This window comes from Terrapene carolina, unplaced genomic scaffold (genome assembly GCF_002925995.2).
Source record: "Terrapene carolina triunguis isolate 2854851 unplaced genomic scaffold, T_m_triunguis-2.0 Scaffold33723, whole genome shotgun sequence".
NCBI classification, from domain to species: Eukaryota; Metazoa; Chordata; order Testudines; family Emydidae; genus Terrapene; species Terrapene triunguis.
Window position 1 is genome coordinate 3,586,915 of NW_020698074.1, and position 22,997 is coordinate 3,609,911.

Below are 22,997 nucleotides of genomic sequence, written 5' to 3' on the forward strand. Positions count from 1 at the left end.
ACAGGAGTTCTGCATGCCCCATCCCCCTGCTCCCCATGCCAGGGGATTAGTGGGAATCCTCATTATTCCTTTCCCTCAATTCCCACTTTACCCTCCATGCTAGGGTTCTGTGTGCCCCCCTTCTTCCCACTCCCCATACCAGGTCCCCCACTTGTCCCGCTGCCAAGGATTCCATGTGCCCATTCTCCCCACCCCTATGCCCTTACACCCTCTTCTTTCTATCTAGGAGATAAGTCATTCTGAGAGTCAACATGTTAAATTCCATAGGCAGGATGAGCAGAGACATCACCATACCATGCCACCCTTACTTCTGCACTGCTACTGGCGGCAGCACTGCCTTCAGTGCCAGCAGCTGCCACTCTCTGGCCGTCCAGCTTGAGCCCCGGCACCTCTTTCATTACAAATTAAGCACTGGTTGGATCAATAGGCAATAGCAGAGGTGCTTGAGGCTGTAGCTATACTAAAGAGCTGGCGGGAGGTTCATGTGTTCCCCTATTTCTGCCTTTTGGTTTTCAGATTTTCCCACCAAATCAATAGGGTTCTGGCCCTTCAATGCAATGAACATTCTCTGAAATTTTGGGACTGGACGCAGTGTTATCACGTTAGACAGACGGAGAAATATCATTAAGTTGTGAGTGTTTAACTCTAACCCTAGCCACCCCATAGCACTTTTTTTTTTCAAAACAACTTTTCTGTTCAAGTGTAGCACATTGTGCTCCTGATATTACTACTCCAAACTATTCCACAATGAATACATGAATGAATAGTTTAAAAAAAATCCTACTTGGGAAGGATCAGATTGAAATCCCTTAGAAGTCAATGTGGTTTTTTCAGAACTTTAAACCATCAAAACTTTCTGGTCTATCATATATACAATCTTCTTTTTATTTTCAGTGTCGTGGTCTGTGAGTATGTCCTCAGATTTGTTTAGCAATTTTGATGTAATTCCCTGCTTAAAGATTGAGATGCTTGAATACAATAGTGAGGGCCATAAAAGTGCTTTAGATGGAATTAGAAATATTTTTGAATTGAAAATGTGTGAAAATACAACTTCTTGCAGGTTTTTGATTGGAAAGGCCCACTTCATTTGGAAATTGGGCTCATATTCACCAGAAACAGACCATTTAAAAAAAAATGTATTTCCCTATGATCTTTTCATAGGGACATGGCTCCACCCTGAATTCTAATCTAATCTTCCAATACATCAGGGGATTGATTCATCCTGCTGGGACAGGCAACTGCAATTTGCAAAGCCCCTTTCTCCTCCACAGAGCTGTCAAGGGCTGCTGTACTCCAGGGGGAGGGCACATGGTATTTGCATTACTGCTGTCCCAGAGGGGTTCTTGTTGGAGAAGAGCAGCTCTACCTTGGAGCTGGCTTTCCACGGGAGTCCCACCAATGGAGACAGCCCCGTGGACACACTGAATCAGCACACCTCATGGGTGCCCTGGCCACACACCCTGACCATTTTTCTGGCTGCTGTGGCAGGCATTTGAATATGCTTCCCAGCATCTCCAGATGGACTTTCCACCAGCAGGGGAAGACTACACATGAATATTTTGGTATAAACATCGAGGGCAGAATCAACGCTGCAATGTTTCCACCATGGGATAAAAATCCTATACATTTTTGTAAGTAATATGGTAATACTTCTATGCTATCTTTACCACTGATTACTGTACCTGGACTAATTAATTATGCATTCATGAGTCACAGGTGTACTGTAGTTCTATCAGTAGGCTGGGATCATTGATCTCCGGTCTGCTTTAATTTACAGACATAAATTCTTTAAAATCTCTTGCATTGTTCCAGCTGGAGATCACTTTAACCTGCTCTTTAGGACAACTGCCCTGAGGATGTTCACTTCATGAAATGTTGCATAATATTTTTTGATGTTTTGTTCCAAGCAGTTTTTCTCCTTAGCCCCACCCCAAATTATGCTGTGCCCTACTGAAAGAATTAAATCCCCATAAAGTCACAGAAATTGGAGTGGAAAAGGCCTATTGAGGCCATCTAGTCCATACCCGGGGGCCCAATAGCAGGATTGTTGCCAACAGCATAGTGCTTTGTCCATTCCACTTCAGTCAAATGCATGCATTTTTGTGCATAGCAGAAAATTATGTATAAGCCATGGATTGTGGGTCTCACTTTTTTATTCTCATGGAGAATAATAAAGGAAGGAACAACATTGCCTTAAAGGCAACATTTTCAAAGGCTGGCATTACTCACAAAAATGTGCATGCTTGCGCACTGCACGCATACAAATACCGGATTTGGACAAGAAAAATATATAATTGCTTTTGCAAATGCCTGTCTGTTACATGCACAAATGAAGATTATGTGTAGGCAAATTTTTCATCTTGAACCTTCGCAAATGCATCCCTAAAAGTTTCAACCAGCCTACAAAAAGGCATAACTGACCTGCAATAACAAAACATCAGTAACACACACGGCATTATATGGTATGAGAGATCACATCCCAACTGTTGGATCACAACTCCATGTCTGCTAACAATGGTTTATGAAAACCTTCATTAGACACTATTTCCTGAGCTGTACACTGATAGGAGCTGAAGAGCTCAACATTTTCCAGATGCCTTTTTAATCCTGTACTTGCCAGTAAGGGCTTGTACTAAATATGCTCTATTTCAGTAAACTGCATGGAAATTATTAGCAGAGAAATACAGTGCCAGAAAAGAGATCCATAACAGTATCTTGGAAAGCATCTGTTCTCTTTGCAATTTATTTTCTTAATTCAGTGCGATCTGTTTTAGTTTCAGTTTTATAATTTACCTGTTGACTACTTTAGTAAATGGGATTTGTCAGATGAAGCAACCTATCAACTTTTCAAATATTTAAGAAGCAGTAGAGTTCTTTAATGTGAAAGAGAAAAAGTGCTGAAAATTAAATTAAGGACTAAGCTCTTTTCTCCCTGATCCCCCAGCAGACCTCTTCTGGGCTCATCTGCTCTCCCCGCACATGCAAAAGCCACAAAGAGGTCTGCTGTGCTGGTTGGATAGAAGAACCTTCTCTGAAAACACATTCCCAGACTAGAAAGATTAAACACCATAAAATTGATAAAACCCATATGCACAGACAGACACATTTCCCAAGTCTGTCTTCACTTTTTCTATTGCAGTCTTAAATCTTAATGTGACCTCTGTTCAGAAAAGGCACTTTAGCGCATGCCTGAGTCTTGTCCAGAATCAGCACCCGGACCTATTGCTGTAGGGGATATTCAAATTATCAGATAACTCAAAATGAATAAATAAACCCAAATTTGGATGTGATAAATCTTTAAAACTGGTTAGGCTAAAATTTTCAAGAATACCTTCTGATCTAAAGGGCCTTGGATTTTTATTGCCCAGATTGAGATACTTTGGGCCTGATTTTTTTTTTTTTTTTTTTTTTAGTATCTTAAATTCCTGTTGACCCCATCTATGGCTGTGAGTTCTCAGCACCTCTGGAACAGGCCCCAGGTGTTTCAGGTTAGACACTCTAAGATGGAGGCACCCAAAATCAGAAGCTGCATTTCAAAATGTTGGCCTTATGGTACATCCGAACAATGGCCATTATTCTGCAGCAGCTTCATGTGCAGCAGCTACAAAATAAGGCCCTAATGAAGAAGAAGGAAAATTAAGCAATCTGGAAAAGCTTCAAACCTAACTAAACCAGATAATGTATTTCTTAAAGGAGATGTGTTACTCTTAGAATCTTCAAACATAAATGAGTATACCAAGGAACATGCATTCTGACTAGAGCTGGGCAAATACTGATTTTTCAGTTCACTGGCAGTTCTGAAAAATAAATAAAAATTCAATTCAGGTCAAACCAAATTCAAAAAAATTCCAAACATTTTTGGTGAATCAAAGTCTGGGTAACACCTTAGAACTTCTCAATACCAACTGGAAAGGGAGTGCAGAGAGGTTATAAGGAATCTCTTGGGTGTGGCATGTACATTCTAGTTTACCAAAGAGTGTCAGGCGATGTCTTGAAGCCTGTGTCACTTTGGTCATGAACATCATTGTGAAATGGATGGATGGATGCTATGTATATATACTGAAAATGTATTCTTACAGTCATAGACTCAAAGGCCAGACGGGACCATCGTGGTCATCTAGTCTGACCTCCTGCACATTGCAGGCCACAAAATCTCACACACCCAACTCCTGTAATAGACCTAAGCCTCTGTCTGAGTTACTGAAGACCACAAATAATGATTTAAAGACTTCAAGTTACAGAGAATCCACCATTTATACTAGTTTAAACCTGCAAGTGACCCCATGCTGCAGAGGAAGATGACCCCACCCCCCAGCATCTCTGCCAATCTGACCCGGGGGGAAATTCCTACCTGACCCCAACTATGGTGATCACTTAGACCCTGAGCATGGCGGCAAGCCCCACCAGCCAGATACTAGGAAAGAATTATCTGTAGTAACTCAAGAGCCCTCCCCATCTACTGTCTCATCGCCAGACCGTTGGAGATATTTGCTGCTAGCAGTCACAGATGGACTACATGCCATTGCAGGCAGTCTCATCATACCATCCCTTCCGTAAACTTATCAAGCTCATTCTTGAAACAAGTTAGGTTTTTTGCCCCCACTGCTCCCCTTGGAAGCTGTTCCAGAATTTCACTCCTCTGATGGTTAAAAACCTTCATCTAATTTCAAGCCTAAACTTGTTGATGGCCAGTTTATATCCATTTGTTCTTGTGTCAACATTGGGGCTTAACTCAAATAATTCCTCTCCCTGCTTTGGTATTTATCCCTCTGATATATTTATAGAGAGCAATCATATCTCCCCTCAGCCTTCTTTTGGTTAGACTAAACAAGCCAAGCTCTTTGAGTCTCTTCTCATAAGGCAGGTTTTCCATCCCTTAGATCATCCTCATAGCCCTTCTCTGCACCTGTTCCAGTTTGAATTCATCTTTCTTAAACATGGGAGACACTGTATTCCAAATGAGTGGTGCCTTGTACAATGGTACTAACACTTCCCTATCTCTACTGGAAATACCTTGCCTGATGCATCTTAGGACTGCATTAGCCTTTTTTATGGCTGCATCACATTGACAGTCTAGTCATCCTGTGATCAACCAATACACCCAGGTATTTCCCCTCCTCTGTCACTTCCAACTGATAAATCCCCAGTTCATAGCAAAAATCCTTGTTGTTAATCCCTAAATGCCTGACCTTGTACTTCACACTATTAAATTTCATCCCATTTCTATTACTCCAATTTTCAAGATTGTCCAGATATTCCAGTTCTCCTCTATATTGGCAATGCCTCCAAACTTTGTGTCATCCGCAAATTTTATTAGCACACTTCCACTTTTTGTGACAGGGTCCCTAATAAAAATGTTAAATAAGATTAGTCCCCAAACTGATCCACTAGTAACTTCCCTCCAGCCTGACAGTTCACCTTTCAATATGACATGTTGTAGTCTGCCCTTTAACCAGTTCCTTATCCACCTTTCAATTCTCATATTAATCCTCATCTTCTCCAATTTAACTAATAATTTCCCATGTGGAACTGTATCAAATGCCTTACTAAAATCCAGATAGATTAGATCTACTGCATTTCCTTTGTCTAAAAAATCAATTATCGTCTCAAAGAGGAGATCAGGTTGGTCTGGCACAATCTACCTTTTGTAAAACCATGCTGTATTTTATCCCAATTACTGTTTACCTCTATGTCCTTAACTACTTCCTCTTTCAAAATTTGTTCCAAGACCTTGCATACAATTGAGGTCAAACTAACAGGCCTGTATTTTTTTCCTTTCTTAAAAATAAGAACTATATTAGCAATTCTCTAGTCGTAGAGTATGACCCCTGAGTTTACAAATTCATTAGGCTTGCTATTGGGCTTGCAATTTCATGTGCCAGTTCCTTTAATATTCTTGGATGGAAATTATCCGCCCTCCACCCCAGTTTAATCCCATTAAGCTATGTCTAGGGACTGGTCACCAGCAAACGTGAAAACCAGGTTTTCTGTCAAACAATGGATGTTTATATTGTCTCATTCACAATGGGTCTCCTATCACCAAATGCAAATGAAGGATTGCAGGGACTTCAGAAAGAAATTAACAGGAAGAGAAAAGGAGTGGTGTGGGAAAGGGAAGAGGGGAGAGAGAAAACCCTATCTGGAGCTGTATATCAAAGGTTTGCTCCATTGTTGCTGTATTTGGGAGACAAAGATGACGCCCGGTCACTTTTCACTGAGGAAGTAAAAGGACAGTGATTTTGCTTCATGAAAAAGGGGTCTCAGCCAGGCTTGGTTGAACATGCTGGAGACAACTTTGGATGTAATCATTTTCTTTCGACAGGAGGTTAACCTGTTAGTCAAGTTTAGTCTCTAGAAAGCTTGTTATGATTTTGTTTTATATGTAACCATTTGTTTCCAATATTCTTACTCACTGTTACTAGGATCTCTGTTCTTTGATAATAAACTTATTCTTGCTTTCACCATAAATACATCTCAGTGCTGTGGTATTAAGCAAAGTGAAGGTCCTGAGCTGAATCTTACAAGTTGGTGTATATTGGTCCTTTGGGAACAGCAGGCCTGGTAACTCTGAGTGTTCAGTGGAGAAGGAACTGGACACTGCAGGAAATGCTCCAAGGACTCGGGGGTGGGTACATGCCTTTTGCTACCTGTACAAAGCATGTGGCCTGTAGACCTGCCTGGAAGGCAGTGCTTGTGCTGCCAGAGGCTGCTGGTTTCAGGGAGCCGATCCACAGCAAGCACAGACAAGACTCCTTTACGCTAAAGGCAGGTGGCGGTGAGGTGCCTCATAACCCTGGGTACCCTGGGGGAGCGTTCACATTGGGACAAACAAAACATGTTTGACCTGAAATGTTGTTTCCAGGTGTTTTTAAAGGCCTAGGTTCACAGAGCAGGAGGTGCTGGTGGTGCCCCTCTTATAACTTTTAGCCCAGTGATTAGACAAATTTTTATCAAATGTATGAATAGTTTCAGGTCAACCAAAATAGCTTTTTTCCAGTGAATAAACTGTTCACCCAATTTTTTTTTGCTCAGTTCTAGTTCTGTCACTATGAAGAGGAGGGGGTAGCTTCTACTCAAACAACAATGTTTTAAAGTTTCAAGACTCAGACTATTGTTCTGAAGATTGTGCTCAAACTACCAAGAATATGGTCAAAATCAGCTGCTAAGAATCTACTTTGTAGCCAATGACACGTGGCCTTTTACTGTAGCCCAGAATGAATTATTGCTTTTCATTTAATGGACAAAGCAATGCACAGTTCCCCATTAAAATTAAGAGTGTAGGGAGTGGTGGTAGGGACATCACAGTGCTATTTATTTAATTTCGTTCTCTAGGTAGAATTTTATTTATTATCACAAACAGTTTAGAGACTGAATTATTTCCCAGTGTTGACTCAGTGCTTCATCTTTCTAAGACAGATAAATCCAGTTTCCTTGTTTTGTACTGTGTGTTGGTCTTTGAGATAAGACTTTCCATGACACTCTTCATTGGCCAAAACTATCTCCCCCACAAATACAAGATTGTACAGTTTGCTCTGCTTGTGTGGTTAGCTGATGGCCTCCATCCAAGAGGTTGTAGCATTTCAATGACTGCATGTTGTGAACTGCATTGGGATGAAAGATGTGGTCCCTAAAATGATATTATGAGGAAGAAGGAGGGGATTAAGATGGTAAGAGAGAGAGGAGAATGGAAGAAATGAAGAGAATCAAGCAAGTGGTCATGTACCATAGGCCCACATTTAAATTTGAGGACAGTGTAGTTACAGTAGGGATGAATTTGTTCCATTGTGATTTGTACATCCCAAAAGGGGGTGCGGGGAGTTAAGGCAAAATTTTAATTTTGGCCCCAATCTGCTTGGACAACTTCCTTTAATTTTTTTTCACTGTCTCTTCTCCCTCATCAGCTCCCATTAAGTTTCAGCAAGGTACTTAAACACAGCCTTAATTCTGAACACCAAGTAGTCCCACTAACTTCAATGTAGATACATGCTTTAGTACCTTGCTGAACTGGGACCTTAATTTCCCTCTTCCTTGAAATATCATCATCATAGGTACAGAAACTTCCATGCCAAAGCACTTCACAACCTGCATGAATCCAACACTACTGAGGTGCCATGACCACTTGGGTTATGCCAAGGAAAAAATAGGCCCAGTGTGTTTGTAGGAAATTATGTTTATATTTTATATACTGTAGGGGAAAGTTTACAATTTAAAAAATCTGTTTTCCTTGATATCTTATATATCTAATTTGAGTGAAAGCAAGTTGCATTTAAATTTTAAAAAATCCCTTACAATACTGAATTTAAACGCAACAGCCTCATGCTGTTAACTGAAATCGTCCAGCTCCTTTTCACCGTGCAAGGTGAATGAAATGCAAAAAGTAAACAGACAACCTAGATCTTGAAAAGTAAATTAGATTTTAATACCATGACCCACAGACTGGGTTTTATTCCTTTTTCAAGATTCTTGTGACACTTTCTGAGTGTTAACGTGTTTTTTCCTCAGATTTTGTCTGTTTATGAATCCACAAGATGTTGAGTGGCTTGTCATACTTAGCCGGTCAGCCATAGCAGACATAGCCAGACAGCCACGGAAAAAAAACACAGAAATTGGGCTTGTTTTTTGGCTTAATTGGATTATGAGTTGCTTGTTGGCTAGTTTTTGGCTTGTAGCTTGTTGCGTGAAAGTTGACAACTGTGATCGATAGTGCTGACTTTTGAATGAAACCAACCACATGTGGTTCTGGGGTTTAGGCCGGGTGCTCAGATAGGGGTACATTGTTGCCCTCCCTGGCTCCACCTGTCATGAGGGTTTCTGTGCTGGGAAGACTGGATGAGTACGGAACACAGACCCAAGGGAGGAGGAAGAGGGTGAACTTTCCCTCCCTGACCTAGTTTACCAGAGCCCGAAGAAATACTGCTGAGTGCCCTCAGTTTCCATTGAAGTCAATAAGAGTTGAGTGTGCTCAGCACTTTGTTCAGTTTGAATGCATACATGAACCAGTATATGTTTGTCTGCAATAACACATGATGGGATGCTATCACTCCAGTGAGAAAGAACTCTGATTAATACAATTCATTTAAGATTCTTCCTGTCCGGCCCAGGTAATTATATATGTTTTATGCATAATTGTTATTTTTAAAATGTCAGATATTTCATTTAAAAAGGAGATAGAAAGCCCTCTTTCAGTTTGAATAATCGGTTATTTAAAAAATGCCAATTTTTGCAAATAAATTATTTCCATCAGGAGTGCCTGTTTTAAATTACACCTTCTTCTGGCTTTTTGGCATGTCTATTAAATCCACTTATTCACTGTGGGCCTGATTCTCATTTACACTAAAACTCATTTATAATGTTCTGGCAGTATAAACGGGCCTCGGACTGGGCTTAACTGTAATTTATGTTTTTGTGTAAATGAAAATCAGGCCACCCGTATATTCACCTACACAATGATAAGTGGATGAAGGGAGATCTATGAGAGACTAATGAATAGATTCCATTACAAATTAAATAACTTCACACATCACTTCTGAATGTAGTCCTAAGAGTAGAGCAGATGAAAATGAGAGGGGTAAAAATAGGATAAAGATTTTTAAATATCTTTTCTCTTCGTAATAAAAATACAGCTGTATATTATATTTTGATGGATACTATTATTCAAAGAAATGTAAGAACTACAAATGGCCCGGTTGTAACTTCCCCAAACGGCCTTACTGCTTGTTCTTACCTCCAATCATCCTTTGAGAGGTTAGACAAAATGTTCATCTCCTCGTCATCTTGCAAAAGGCGATAGGCTGCACTGACATGGTGATTTTCGAGCACAGATCGGTCATTGTACAGAATGGCTGAATCTGACCTAGAATTGAAAAGAACGTAGAAAAAGTTATGTTTCTTTCCATAATGTGTCAGTCTCGCATTCAGAAATATTACTATGATTCACAATTACAGACTATATATTGGTATTTTTATAGTAAGTGTAATGCTGTATTCATTGCTATGTAGCTGGGAAAAACATTAAAACGAATGGTTGAAATTCACCTCAGGGGAAAAGCCTTGCACAAAACCACATTCGCACTTAAGACCCACCCAAATACTGTATTAAAGATTTAAAAGGAGTGCTGAGAGACATTTGGCTGCTAAATACTACATAAATATCAGTCATTGGGTGAAACGATGAGGCTTTTGCTCGATTCTTACTAAGGTAAAACTCTTATTTTGTGTGAAAGTTAAGTGTTACTTAAAATTTTTGAACAAGGCATTTTAAGTTGTTAGTTCTCCTTTATTGGGGTAGGTAGCAGAGCAGTACCATGAGAAGAGTAGAACGGGAAGAAGGCAGAATTGAGACCTTTGAAAGTTTTGGCCCAAGTGAGGGGACATGGGGGCGTCATTTGAGCTCCCCGCCTCAGGTGCCAAAATGTTGTGGGCCAGCCCTGAGCATGGCTGACCATTTATTTAGCAACTGGCAGGTTTATGAAATATGAGTTATTCATCCAAATTCTCTTCTAAGTGGCATCAGTGTAAATCTGAGGTTATTCTATTTGAAGTCAGTGGAGTTACTCTAACTTTATGTTGGTGTAACAGAGGAATTTGTCCCAATGAATGGAAAATATTCATGATCACAAAATATAGTATATCTCAGTTTCTTGCACTTACAATTCTTTAACCTATTCTATATATTAAAAGAAAACACAAAACAAAAAAGAGTCCCAGAAGAGTCAGGTATAGACAAAATGAGCATTCTTCCCTCCTTTCCTTAAGTAATTTACAAAGGCCTCACCGTGTCTGAATGTGAAAGTTGTTGGTGGTTCCAGTGTGTTCATAGTCATGGACAGCAGCTGCGAAGATCATAGCAAAGATCTCCAGCTCTGTCAGCCAGTGCTGAAAAAGAGATTATAGAGCAATCAGATAAGCTGTCATTTTCTCAAGCATTAAGGCTTTCATCTGTTAAGGCAAGCTCTCTCTTGCTGACAATACACACTGCACATCATTGACCTTTCCCTACAGCCTGTCAGCTGTTCCAAAGCAAACTTCTCCAGCTCCTACATGAAAGCTGAACCACTGTTTTTCCTCAAGGTGGATCTAAATAAATGAAACTCTGGCAAAATATTTTAAATTTTTTTGACACTAAAAAGGCTGAAGCAAGGGGAGGAGAACATTTACTTTCTTTAAAAGAAATACGAGCAAAAAAAAAAAGATGCAAGCTCAAGAAAGGGAGCATGTGCAAAGATACACACAATATAAAATACACAAATATATACACAATATAAAATACAAATGCAATCAGCTATGTTTGCCTAGAATAGTGATGTTACAAGCCTAAAATACACTAGGATCTTGCTAATTCCCAATGACTAGGAGACCCTTTGTGAATTACTGAATTGTGTGTATTGACAAAAAGGCAAACACCTGCAATATTAAAGCAAGAATATAGCATCACAAAAATGTAATTCTAGTTGTTTACTTATAATTAATTGAAAAATATTCAGAAAGTCATGGGATAACATTTTCAAAAGCACCTAAATGATGTAGGAGCCCAAGTCCCATTTTTTGAAGTGCTTAAATCAATTAATCATTCTGTGCCTCAGTCTCCCCACCTAACAACATGCACCTACCCTCCAGGAGTGCCATTAGGATTAAAGTAGTTAGTGTTTGCATAATATACTGAAAACAAAACACTAGATATTGTCAATACTACTAATACAATTAGATGAATCTGCAGCTTGGAAGCAGGGATAACCCTAGCTTCTGGGGGCCCTTCAAGTTGGGTGATCCCTCCACCTCTGCATACTCACAGCACCCCCACCGCTGGCCATCTCCTGTGTGCCTGTACCACTCCCCCTCTGTGGTAATCCTGACCCTCCCCCACTGGCAAGTTCTGCAGTCTCTACTGTCCTAAGGCTGGTGTACAAAGTCAGATTTCATCCTAAAAACAATATGTCAGCAGTAAAATATTTTGCCCAGCTCTAAAAACCATCATCAGAACTGGCACCCTTTTTCATAGAGATTAAGACTAGAAGGGAACACCTGATCATCTAGTCTGATCTCCTGTAGATCACAGGCCACCAGCACCATCCAGCACCCGCACACTAAACCCAACAACCCAAATTAGAGCAAAATATTACAGCCAATGAGAGATTAGACTATGATGTGCCACAGGCACAGACTAGAAGGGACCGAGATGCACCAGTGCCCAAGACCACTGTAATGACAGGGAAATGATGAAATGAGATACACCCAGATAATCCTGGCAAGTGACCGGTACCCACACACTGCCGAAAAAGGCAAAAAAACCCAGTGGTCACTGCAAATTTGACTGGGGGAAAAATTCCTTCCCAACCCCACATATGGTGATCAGTTAGATCCCGAGCATGTGAGATGGAACCAGCCAGCCAAGCACTTGAGAGAGAAAATGCTTGGTTCCACCTCAGTGCCCTGGCCCTCCCCACTCAATGTCCCATCTCCAGCTGTGGCCATCCCTGATGCTTCACAGAAAGAACATTAAAAAAAAAAGTCCTAGCATACATTTGGGGGAGAAAAAAATCCCTTCCTGACCCCTGCAGGTGGCTGGCTGAAACCCTGAAGCATGAGCTTTAGGAAAATAAGACACAAACCAGAAGTGAGCCCCAGGGCTGCTGAGCCCTGCCCCCAAACATAACAAGTAATATCATCATACAGTTACACTCATAAATGTGTCCAGCTTCCGCTTAAAGCTAATTAAGTTGTTTGCCCCCACAACTACTGGGCTGTTCCAGAACCTCACTCCTATGATGGTTAGAAACATTCTAATTTCCAGCTTGAATTTGTTCATAGCCAGTTTATATCCATTAGTTCTTATGCCAATATTGTCCTTTTGCTTGAATAGCTCTTCAGTCTCTCTGGTATTTACAGAGAGCAATCATATCCCTTCTCAGCCTTCTTATCCAGTCTACCAAGCTCTTCCAGTCTCCTCTCAGAAGATAGGCAGTCTGTTCCCCTGATCATCCCAGTAGTTCCTGTTGGCAGTTTTATTCAGATGGACAATGTGTGAACAGGCATGGAGACTGAACTACTCTCTTATCCCTACCCATGTTCCCTCCAGAATTAGAAGAGAGTTGGAGAACGTTGATGGTGGTGAAGCTTTCGTTGTCTCTATGTTGTCTGTCCTGAGGATAAACAGCATTTACTATTGACAAGGAAGATGACTTCAGTCTTCAAGCAACATGGAGGATAGGTCCATCAATGGCTAGTAGCCAGGATGGGCAGGAATAGCGTCCCTAGCCTCTGTTTGCCAGAAGCTGGGAATGGACAACAGAGGATGGATCACTTGATGATTACCTGTTCTGTTCACTCCTTCTTAAGCACCTGGCATTGGCTACTGTCAGAAGACAGGATACTGGGCTAGATGGACCCTCGGTCTGACCCAGTATGGCCGGTATTATGTTCTTAACATAATTCTGATAACGTTAAATTACATCAGGGATGGCCAGACTGCTGGTTCTCTAGGAAGTAGCATACAATAGACCCATACTTCAATTCTCCAGACCTGGTCTTTCATTTCCCAAATGGAGGCAGTTTGCTCAGCTCCTGGAGTTCCTTCTCTCAGCTCTGTTACTACTCTGATGTAGCTGGAGAGTCATTAAGCAGGCTTGAAGTCCCATCAGGCCCTCGATGGTCAAACAAGGTCAGCACAATGCAGGGTCTTGAAATGGGGAGGAAGGCTACTGAGGACAGGAGTAAAATGCTGTTTATTGAGAACGCCCACAGAAAACACAGACTAGGGTTACTACAGAAGAACAGTGGATGACAAATAAAATTCAGTGTAAATAACGTATAGTTATAATAGCTCTGTGAATAAAGCGGAAAAAATGAAACCTCTAGTAAATGATCAAAAGTTTTCAGTCCCCACTTCAACTAGAACCATAAGAAAGAAAATAAAGAAGACGCCAGGCAGCCTGCATTTAACAGATGAAATCTCCATCCAAGTGGGGATATTACCTTTTACTAGGCTATGATGGACTTCATCTTGCAGAATGGGGCTAGCTTTAAAGAACAAAGCCATTAAGAATGATTGAGAAAGCAGCAGGGCTCTCCCATGTGAGGGGAAGCAGGAGCAGGGAGAGAGCAAGGAAATGTGAATGTTTTTCATTTCTGAAGGGGTGACAAAAATGATCCAGAACAAACTCTTCAAAGATGATGGAAAGAAAGAAATGAATCAAAGAATGAGCATTGGATCCCAAACTGTGAACAAAGAAAGGGAAATGAGGCATGGCTGTCACTCACAAAGGCATAATAAACATGAAGAATTAACTACTAAGAAGAGCCACTAGAGTCTAAACAAAAGACTCACTGTGTGCATAGGGAGTGAGAACAAGAAAGGACTAGATGAGCTTCCCAATGCAAAAGTGAGTGGAATGCATTGCCAGGAAACACAGGAAAATGACACAAAGAAGAGAGAGATGGAGATAATTAGCTTATTCCTTTTCTCAGGGTTTGTGTTCATTCATTCCAAAGAAGTTATCAGTTTCAGAGCTCATATAATCATGATGATCTGCTTATTAACCATAAAAGCCAGCAGGTTTTTCCCCCCATTTGGTTCAAACACAAATGTCAGAGAAATCCTACACTTCAGCAGTTTTACAGCTCTGCTCTATGAAATGTGCCATTATCAAGAATTACAAAAGTACAGGAAGCGCTCTCATCATTTACGGTTTGCATATAACTGTGATTGCACAAAGAGATCACACAGTAATTCTCAATAATTATCAAGATTAATCAGATAATATTCATAAAGGAGAAAAAATAATTGAGTCACACTTGAACAACAGAGTTAATCAAAGAAAGGAAGAATGAGAGAAAAATAATGTTTTACAGATATCTATGCAGTGCCACTCTTAAAAATGTTTCTAAGTTGTGTGCTTGAGTATTTATTCCCTGAAATATAAACATTAAAAAAATCCACTATTAACTTTGTACCTCAAAATTACGATAATACTGAAAATATTATACTGCCTTTATATATACTGATGGCAGCTCTTCACCTAGAATACTGTGTTCGTTTCTGATCGCGCCACCTAATAAAGATATATAAAAGGTTTATAGAAGTGCAGGAAGAATGATTAGAGCAGGGGTCCCCAATGCAGTGCCCGTGGGCGCCATGGCGCCCACCGGGGCGTCTAAGTGCACCCGCGTACTGGCCAGCGGATGAGCATCCACCAAAATGTCGCAGAGCAGCGTCATCCAGAGGCGTCGCCGCCGAAACGCCGCCGATTTTCGGCAGCGACGCCTCTGGATGACGCTGCTTGTCGGCAGCATTTCGGCGGCGACGCCTATTGACGTTGCCACTTGTCGGCGGCATTTCGGCAGATGTTCGTCCGCCGCCACAGTCCTCCGTGGCTTGTCGTCTGGCACCCGCCAGATGAAAAAGGTTGGGAACCACTGGATTAGAGGTATGAAAAGATCTTGGTCTGAGAGGAGATGGAAGGTATTAGGACTACATAGTTTAAAGAGAAAATAAATAACGGGGGACATGATGGAAGTCTATGAAATAATGACTGGGATAGAGAAGATGAATCAGGCTCCTTTTTACTTTCCCCCCATAATATTAGGACAAGAGGTCACCAGATGAAACTAAAGGCTCACATTTAAAACTGATTATAATACTTTTTTACGCAATGAATAATACTTCCGTGGGATATTACTAAGGTCATGACCAGATTTTTAAAAGGTTTAGATACTAATGTGAACAACAAGAATATTCTCAGTAGAACTAAACAGAATAATGACATTAAGGGATGTAAACCCTCATACCAACCACTAAGTGTCTGGGTTAAGCACAAGCTTCCACAATTGCCTATTACAGAAATGTGCAGAGTCCTCTCGGGCAGCTGGAGCTGGCCACTCTCAAAGACAGGATTCTGAACTATTGAACTATCCAGCATGGCAATTCCTAAGGCCGTATCATTTTATTTGGATTATATTAGTGAAGACATGGTCGTTATTCACTAGGCATAAGCCTGACCTTGTATTATTTGCTCACCAGAAAGCCCTACAGACTTCACTTGGAGGTCCTGCATAGGCGCTGACTTCCCCTCTGCCCGGTGGGTGCTCGACCTCCCACCCCACCCCGGGCCCCGCCCCTGCCCCGCCTCTGCACCGCAAGCGTTCCACTGAAGCCAATAATTATCACTGAAATCCAAAGGAATTTGACTAAAGACAAAAAAATCAGCAAAGATTGCTGGATTTGGCAGCCCTGTATATTAGTAGTAGTCATCAAAATAAATAACACCAAGCTCTGCCCTACGGTGCACACACAGGACTCCCATTGAAATAAACACTGCTCACGTGCACATTCCCAAGGTCAACATTTGGCACCAATTTGTTATAATCTAATTTGTAATCACTAAGGCTCATTCAGAAAATTATTTTTAGATTCTGAGCTGGATGATAACATGAGGAAGGAAATAGAACCTATATATATTTTTATAGGGTCATTGTACATCTGTTATGTATGTCTGTTTCCCCTCTGCCTTCCCCCAAAGGAGTGGCTTGCAGCCTTACTATTAGTGTTATTGTCAAAAGCAAGTCAACAACCTCAAGGGCATTGAGGCTACTCAAGCAAAACATTTAAAATAAATTGATCTGGATATTGAACAATTTACTGTAAAACACACACACACAAATCTGTAAGCCAAAAACAAAGGCACCAAAAATATGAAGATGAAATTCAGGAGCTCAGTATTAATCTCTATGCACCATTCTGTTTAATAGCTGAAAACCCAAATCCATTCTCTGTCCCTATAAGTAGCATAAATATTTCTTCTAAAAACAAAAGATGCCTAGGAGAGCTAGCTAACAATGCTGAAGTTAACAGACTTGCTGATAAAAACCCATAAAAAAAAATCTGTTATTAGCTGACTCATGACCTACTCTCAGGAGAGCAAGAACAAGAACTATAAAGGTCAGATCTTAATTCTATCCAAGTCAACAGAAGTTTTCCCACTGATGTCCACTGAAGCGGGATCAAGCCGTTAGTTAATCTACCCCTGGAAAAAATGTCATTGTGGGGTTCCAGAGTTATTTTCTCTCAGCGGACTTCACATCCAGTTTGTTCAGTTCAAAAATAAAAAGATACTTTTTTCTAACTGCCATGTCTCCAAGTTGTGCTGTATTATGTACCGTCATCAATGATTGGCGATCCCTCGATTTCGAGGACGATTCCTCGATTTCGAGGACGATCTCTACCACGGATTTACATATGGGTTCTGAGATGACTCAGGAGTCCGATCCTGGAACTGCAAATCCACCTGCAGGAAGTACAGACATTTTGTGGCAGGCCAGTGGCCTGCTGGGAAAAAGTTATTTCTTTTTCCTTCCTTCTCTCTCTTTTCAGCTTCAAGGGCAACGTGTTTCTCCTCTAACAATAACATAGTCAAGAAGGTGTCAATGCCTGGAGTGAGAGTGTCTCCAGGTGGTCTTATACTTCTCACTTTGTCTAAAGAGGGTGTTTGTGATGATCAAGCCATGTTCTACACATTTGCTCAGGATGAGGAAGGCACTGGAATTAGCCTTTCCTACTCCTTCTTTTCTGATAGTGCCATTCCAGAGATCTGACTCCTGCCCAACTCTAGCGTTAAAATCTCCGAGGAGAATGATCTTGTCCTCCATGGGAATGTTGATCAAGACTCTGTCAAGATCTGTATAGAATTGTTCCTTGATATCCTCAACAGAATCAAGCGTTGGGGCATACGCACTGATGACAGCAGCAGACTGGTTGTTGCTGAGCTCAAGACGAAGAGTCATAAGACGTTCATTGATTCCTACAGGAAATTCTGTAAGCTGACTGACAAACTTATACCTAATTGCAAAACTGACACCATGAATGCGCCTGTCCTCTGGAGATTTTCCTTGCCAGAAAGAAGTGTAACCACCACCTTCTTCTCTCAGTTGACCTTCATCTGGGCACCTTGTCTCACTCAGGGCAGCGACGTCGATGTTATATCTCGCAAGTTCCCTGGCAACGATAGCAGTTCTTCTTTCCAGCTGTACATTATCTTTGTTATCCATCAGGGTGAGAACATTCCATGTAGCAAAAGTCACTGTCTTTTTATAGCTTTGATCGCAGGCAGAATGATCCCAGTAGACGTGGTAATCCAGCCAGAAGTGTATGAGACAGCCCAGGTTTAGGGCACCTTTTCTAGACTTCTCTCCATGTGGGGTGAGCAGAAGGGATCCTAAAGAGGACTGCTCAGTCACAATAGTAGCTGCCAAATTGCACCCCGTCTCAGTCCAGGTGCCAGATGACCATTTAACTATCACCACCTACGTGCAGATTCATGGCTAGGGACTGCCAGATTCACTAATCCTGTCCCCGTCTCCACTAGTCCGTTGTTGCAGGGCTTGGAAGGTTGGAAAGGTGTTATTCCCCGTGGTAGAAGCCTGCGCGTGATTTATTTTAATGTGGGGAAGCTTTTAACGTGGTGTGCCTATAGCAACCACACGGTCATGACAAGTTGGAGATCTAGGGCCAAGTGACAGGGAAAGTCCGAGACAACTGGAGATCTCCACTTGCTGCAGCTTTCATCCACTTTCACAGCCGTAGAGATCTGAGGACTGATCCACCGTTGAGGACTTGGGGGATTGGACCGTGCTTTGTCTGTAACACCCCCTCATACCTGTTTGCCTTGGGAGACCCTACCAGGAACATGAAGCTCCTGACAACTTAGCTCTGAGGATCATTGGAACACGCAAGCCCCTTCACCACACAAGGTGATGGTCCTGGTCATCAGTATGAGGATTCAACAGGCCAGATTCTGTGGTTATATCATATCCTTCAAATTCTGCCTTTTACCACACCTGCATAGCCCTGCTGTCTTCAGTGGGGTCAGTAATAGAGAGCAGAATGTGGAAATTACAGAGTTCTGTTGGTGATGCATGAGCTAGAAAAGAACGCAGCTCACTCTCCTATGGTTGTGATGGTGCTACGGTACTAACATGCCAAAAAATAGTAAAGTAACAAATATGACCCTGAAAACACATGGGCAGTAGGTCTGTTGAATAAGTAGGAGCCATTTTTACACAGTCACTTTTCTGAGCAGAACTGCACTGTAGGAAGTAGGAAGAGTGCCATCCTTATGCTGTTTGAGGAAAGGAAATCAATTGATTCACCATCATAACGCAATTCATATTAAACATGGCTTTAATATCCTTAGTAATTATGTCCTTCAGTGGGTTTTCTTTAACCTACATGCTAAATATCTGCAGTGAAACAGTTAGGAATATTAGACTGGTTTGTAGGAGTTAGTTGTGGGTCTGAATCTTATCTCAGTTACTTTAGTGAAATCAGAAGTAACTGGTAGGAGTGAGACTAGAATCAGGCATTATGTTTGTACTGAAACTTTTATTAACAGTCAGCACAGGAGATTTACTATTTCTTTAGGTCTCCCTGTTGCAATCTCAGAAACTATCATCATCTCCAAGATTTATCAGCTAGGGAAAAGGAGGACTAAAGTCTTACCAACAAGAGAGGAGGAAGATGCAAGCATTACTATGGGCTTTTCTACACTTCAAAAGCTACAACAGAACATAGACAGCTGTGCCACCATAGTGCTTCAGTGTAAACACTCCCTACACTAACGGGTGGGGTTTTTCCATTGGCATAGGCAATTCACCTCCCCGACAGGTGGTAGCTGGGTTGACAGAAGAATTCTACCACCTACCTACTGTTGTCTACATCGGGGGTTAGGTCAGTTTAACTATGTAGCTCAGGGGTGTGGATTTTTCATACCCCTGAATGACATAACTGGGTCCACTTAACTTTTTAGTGTAGAACAGGCCTAATAATGCTAAGTCATTTGCAACTGGGAGTTTCTTTATCTTCTTCCTAATATTACAATTTTAATAATAAACTCTGAAGAATCAAAGGATGTTATGTAAAAGATACTTTTCAGTTGAAATCCAAGGCTTTTTTGGTTTTTATTCGAAAGTTTTACATGGATACTTGCAATGGGAGGAGTCAATGCCGAACACAATTGTATCAGTTTAAGTAGGCTGTTTCTAAAAAGCAGTAAATGAACCGTATTTAAATAAAAATAAAGCACAGTACAATTTCATTTAACAACATACCAGTCACAGGAACAGCAACCAATTCATTCAATTGTATACTAATTAGCATGGGTTGGAAAATGGATTTTTCCCTTCCATGAAAAATGTCAAGCTTTCAGAAAAAACAGTTCCATCCAAAATTGGGAAGAAAAACCAAAATGTCTATTTTACTGAACGAAATTTAAATTTTTGTTTTTGTTTTGGGTCAACTGAAACACTTTGTTTTGATAAATTTGAAATGTTTCTTTTCAATTCCAAGCATTTTCATATAAATAAAAGTAAATTTAAAACAGACTCATTCCAAAACAAAACAAAAATCAAACATTTTCTTTCTGAAAATGTCAAAACATCCCATTTTTTGTCATTTTTGACATTTCTTTTTTCCAATTTTTTTCTGAAACAAAACTTTTCCAAAATAAGTACAACTTCACAACAAAAAAATTCAGTTTCCTCCAAATAACGTGTTCTGACAGAAAACTGTTTCAATGAAAAATTTTTGAAATTGTATGGTGGGCCATGAATGCTCATGAAATTCAGGGTTGGGGTGTGAGAGGGGGTCAGGGCTCCAGCTAGGGGTGTGGGCTCTGGGGTGGGACCAGAAATGAGGAGTTCAGGGTGCAGGTGGGGGCTCCGGGCTGGGGCAGTGGGTTGGGGTGTGTGGGGAGGGTGGGGGCTCCAGCTGGGGGTGCAGGCTCTGGGGTGGGGTTGGGGATGAGGGCTTGGGGTGCAGGAGGTTGCTCTGTGCTGGGACCAAAGGGTTCAGAGGGTGGGAGGGGGATCAGGGATGGGGCGTGGGAGGGGGTCAGGGTGCAGGCTCCGGGCGGCGCTTACCTCAAGCAGCTCTCAGAAGCAGCGGCATGTCCCCTCTCTGGCTCCTAAGCGGCGGCGTGGCCAGGCAGCTCTGCATGCTGCCCCATCCACAGGTGCTGCCCCTGCATGTCCCATTGGCCGCAGTTCCTGGCCAATGGGAGCTGTGGGGGCGGCACTTGGGGCGGGGGCAACGTGCAGAGCCCTCTGGCTGTCCCTATGCATAGGAGCAGTGACATGCCGCTGCTTCTGGGAGCCGTGCAGAGCCACAGCACACATGGAGCAGGGAAAGCCCCGGACTCCGCTCCCCAGCGGGACCTCGAGGGCTGGATTAAAATGTCTGAAGGGCTGGTTGTGGCCACCCTGATCTAGTCTGACTTCCTGTGCATTGCAGGCCACAGAACCTTACCCTCCCAACTCTTGTGATAGACCCCTAACCTCTGGCTGAGTTACTGAAGTCCTTTTCACTGAGATCCATGCCTCTCTCCTTGCTGGTGCAAGAGCCAAGGACAATTATATTCCCTGCACTCAAGGGCATTCATTCATGGACGTTAGGGTGAGAAGAGACCCTATGATAATCTAGTCTGACCTTCTGCATAGCCTAGACCATAGAATTTCACCAAGCCCATAACTTCTGGTTGAGCTAGAGCAGATATTTTAGAAAGCTATCCAGTCTTGATTTAATGACTTCAAGCAATGGAGGATTCACCATGTTACTAAGTACATTGTTCCAAAGTACATTGTTCATTGTTATACACTTGCACTTCCAGTTTGAATTTGTCTTGCTTCAGCTTCCAGTCACTTAATTTTTCTCTGTCTTTGTCTGGTACATTAAAGAACCCTCTGTAATCAGATATCTTTTCCCTGTGTAGGTACTTATAGGCCACGATCAAGTCACCTTTTAACCTTCTCTTTGTTAATCTAAACAGATTTAGCGTCTTTAGTCTCTCTTACTGTAGGTTTTCCTGACTGCTAATCATTGTTAAATGCAGGGTCTGCACCCCCTCCAGGTACCCTAGGGGCACGCATCACGTCAAAGGAGACAAAAGGAGGCAAGGCCTACACCAGTTCTATCAAGGAGGGATTGTGCCATTCTACTTCCCTAGAGTTTCAGTATAACCAAAATAGTGTAGATACTTGTACAGCTCCCATCACTACACCATCTGAGATTCTCACAGTCTTTAATGTGTTTATCTTCACAACACCCTTGTAAATAATATTATCCCCATTTTGAAGATGGGGAACTGAGGCACAAAGAGACTAAATGACTTGCCCAAGGTCACACAGGGAGTCTGTGGCTGAGCAGGGAATTGATCGCAGGTTTCCCAAGATTAGCACCCCACCCACAAGACCATCCTTCCACTCCATGATCATTATAAACAGAATTTCACTATATCCAAGATCACTATAAAAGGAATTTCACCATATCCAAGTTCTCCAATAATACTGAGCACCTACAGAGCACTTTTCATTTTCATGGCACTTAGAAATGACAAGTTCATCTACAGTAGGAATAGTTTCTACTGTATATAATCTCTTTAATGAGCACAAATGCTGCAGTCTCATTGTTCTGGTATTCATGTACTTACCGCCACACCTGTCTTAAAAAGGAGATAATGTACAGTCTGTGTAACATCTGCTGCGTGCATTAGATTGTGATAAGGATTTTTATGTTTGCTGTATCCAACTTCCAGTGCTTCCACAAAGGAGACAAGAGCAGAAATGGGAATCTAAAAAAGGAAACATGAAGTTAAATGCACGGAGGACAGAATTGTCTTCAATTATTAGCATTTTTATGAGTAACTTTCATTTAGTGCCCCAAAATGTGGTCTATACATAAATAAATCGCCTAAAACACCTTAGCAGGCACTGCGGAAACTGACAGCAAATCAAGAAGTTTACCCATTCCTAATCACATCAGAGATGAATCACACATTTAGCATCCCACCCACAAGACCATCCTTCCACTCCATGATCATTATAAACAGAATTTCACTATATCCAAGATCACTATAGGTGAGGGCAGAATTTAGCAATTTCCTGGGGAGGAGAATGTCACTAGTCCAAGCACACATTTAAGGGAATGGCAACATCTGCTCTCCAATGCTAGTGCC

At 41.6% G+C, this 22,997-nt stretch overlaps 1 protein-coding gene across 3 annotated transcripts in view; it reads right to left on the reverse strand.

The window, feature by feature from the left end:
- LOC113405011 (calcium/calmodulin-dependent 3',5'-cyclic nucleotide phosphodiesterase 1C-like) overlaps positions 1 to 22,997 on the reverse strand; it is a 423,587-nt gene that overhangs the window by 66,008 nt on the left and 334,582 nt on the right. For all 3 annotated transcript variants that reach the window (XM_026663542.1, XM_026663544.1, XM_026663543.1), the window contains exons 8-10: positions 22,473 to 22,613; positions 10,775 to 10,875; positions 9,725 to 9,853 (exon numbers count right to left, since the gene is read on the reverse strand). In XM_026663542.1, coding sequence (XP_026519327.1) covers positions 9,725 to 9,853; positions 10,775 to 10,875; positions 22,473 to 22,613 — 371 coding nt within the window. The remainder of the gene's footprint in view (positions 1 to 9,724; positions 9,854 to 10,774; positions 10,876 to 22,472; positions 22,614 to 22,997) is intronic.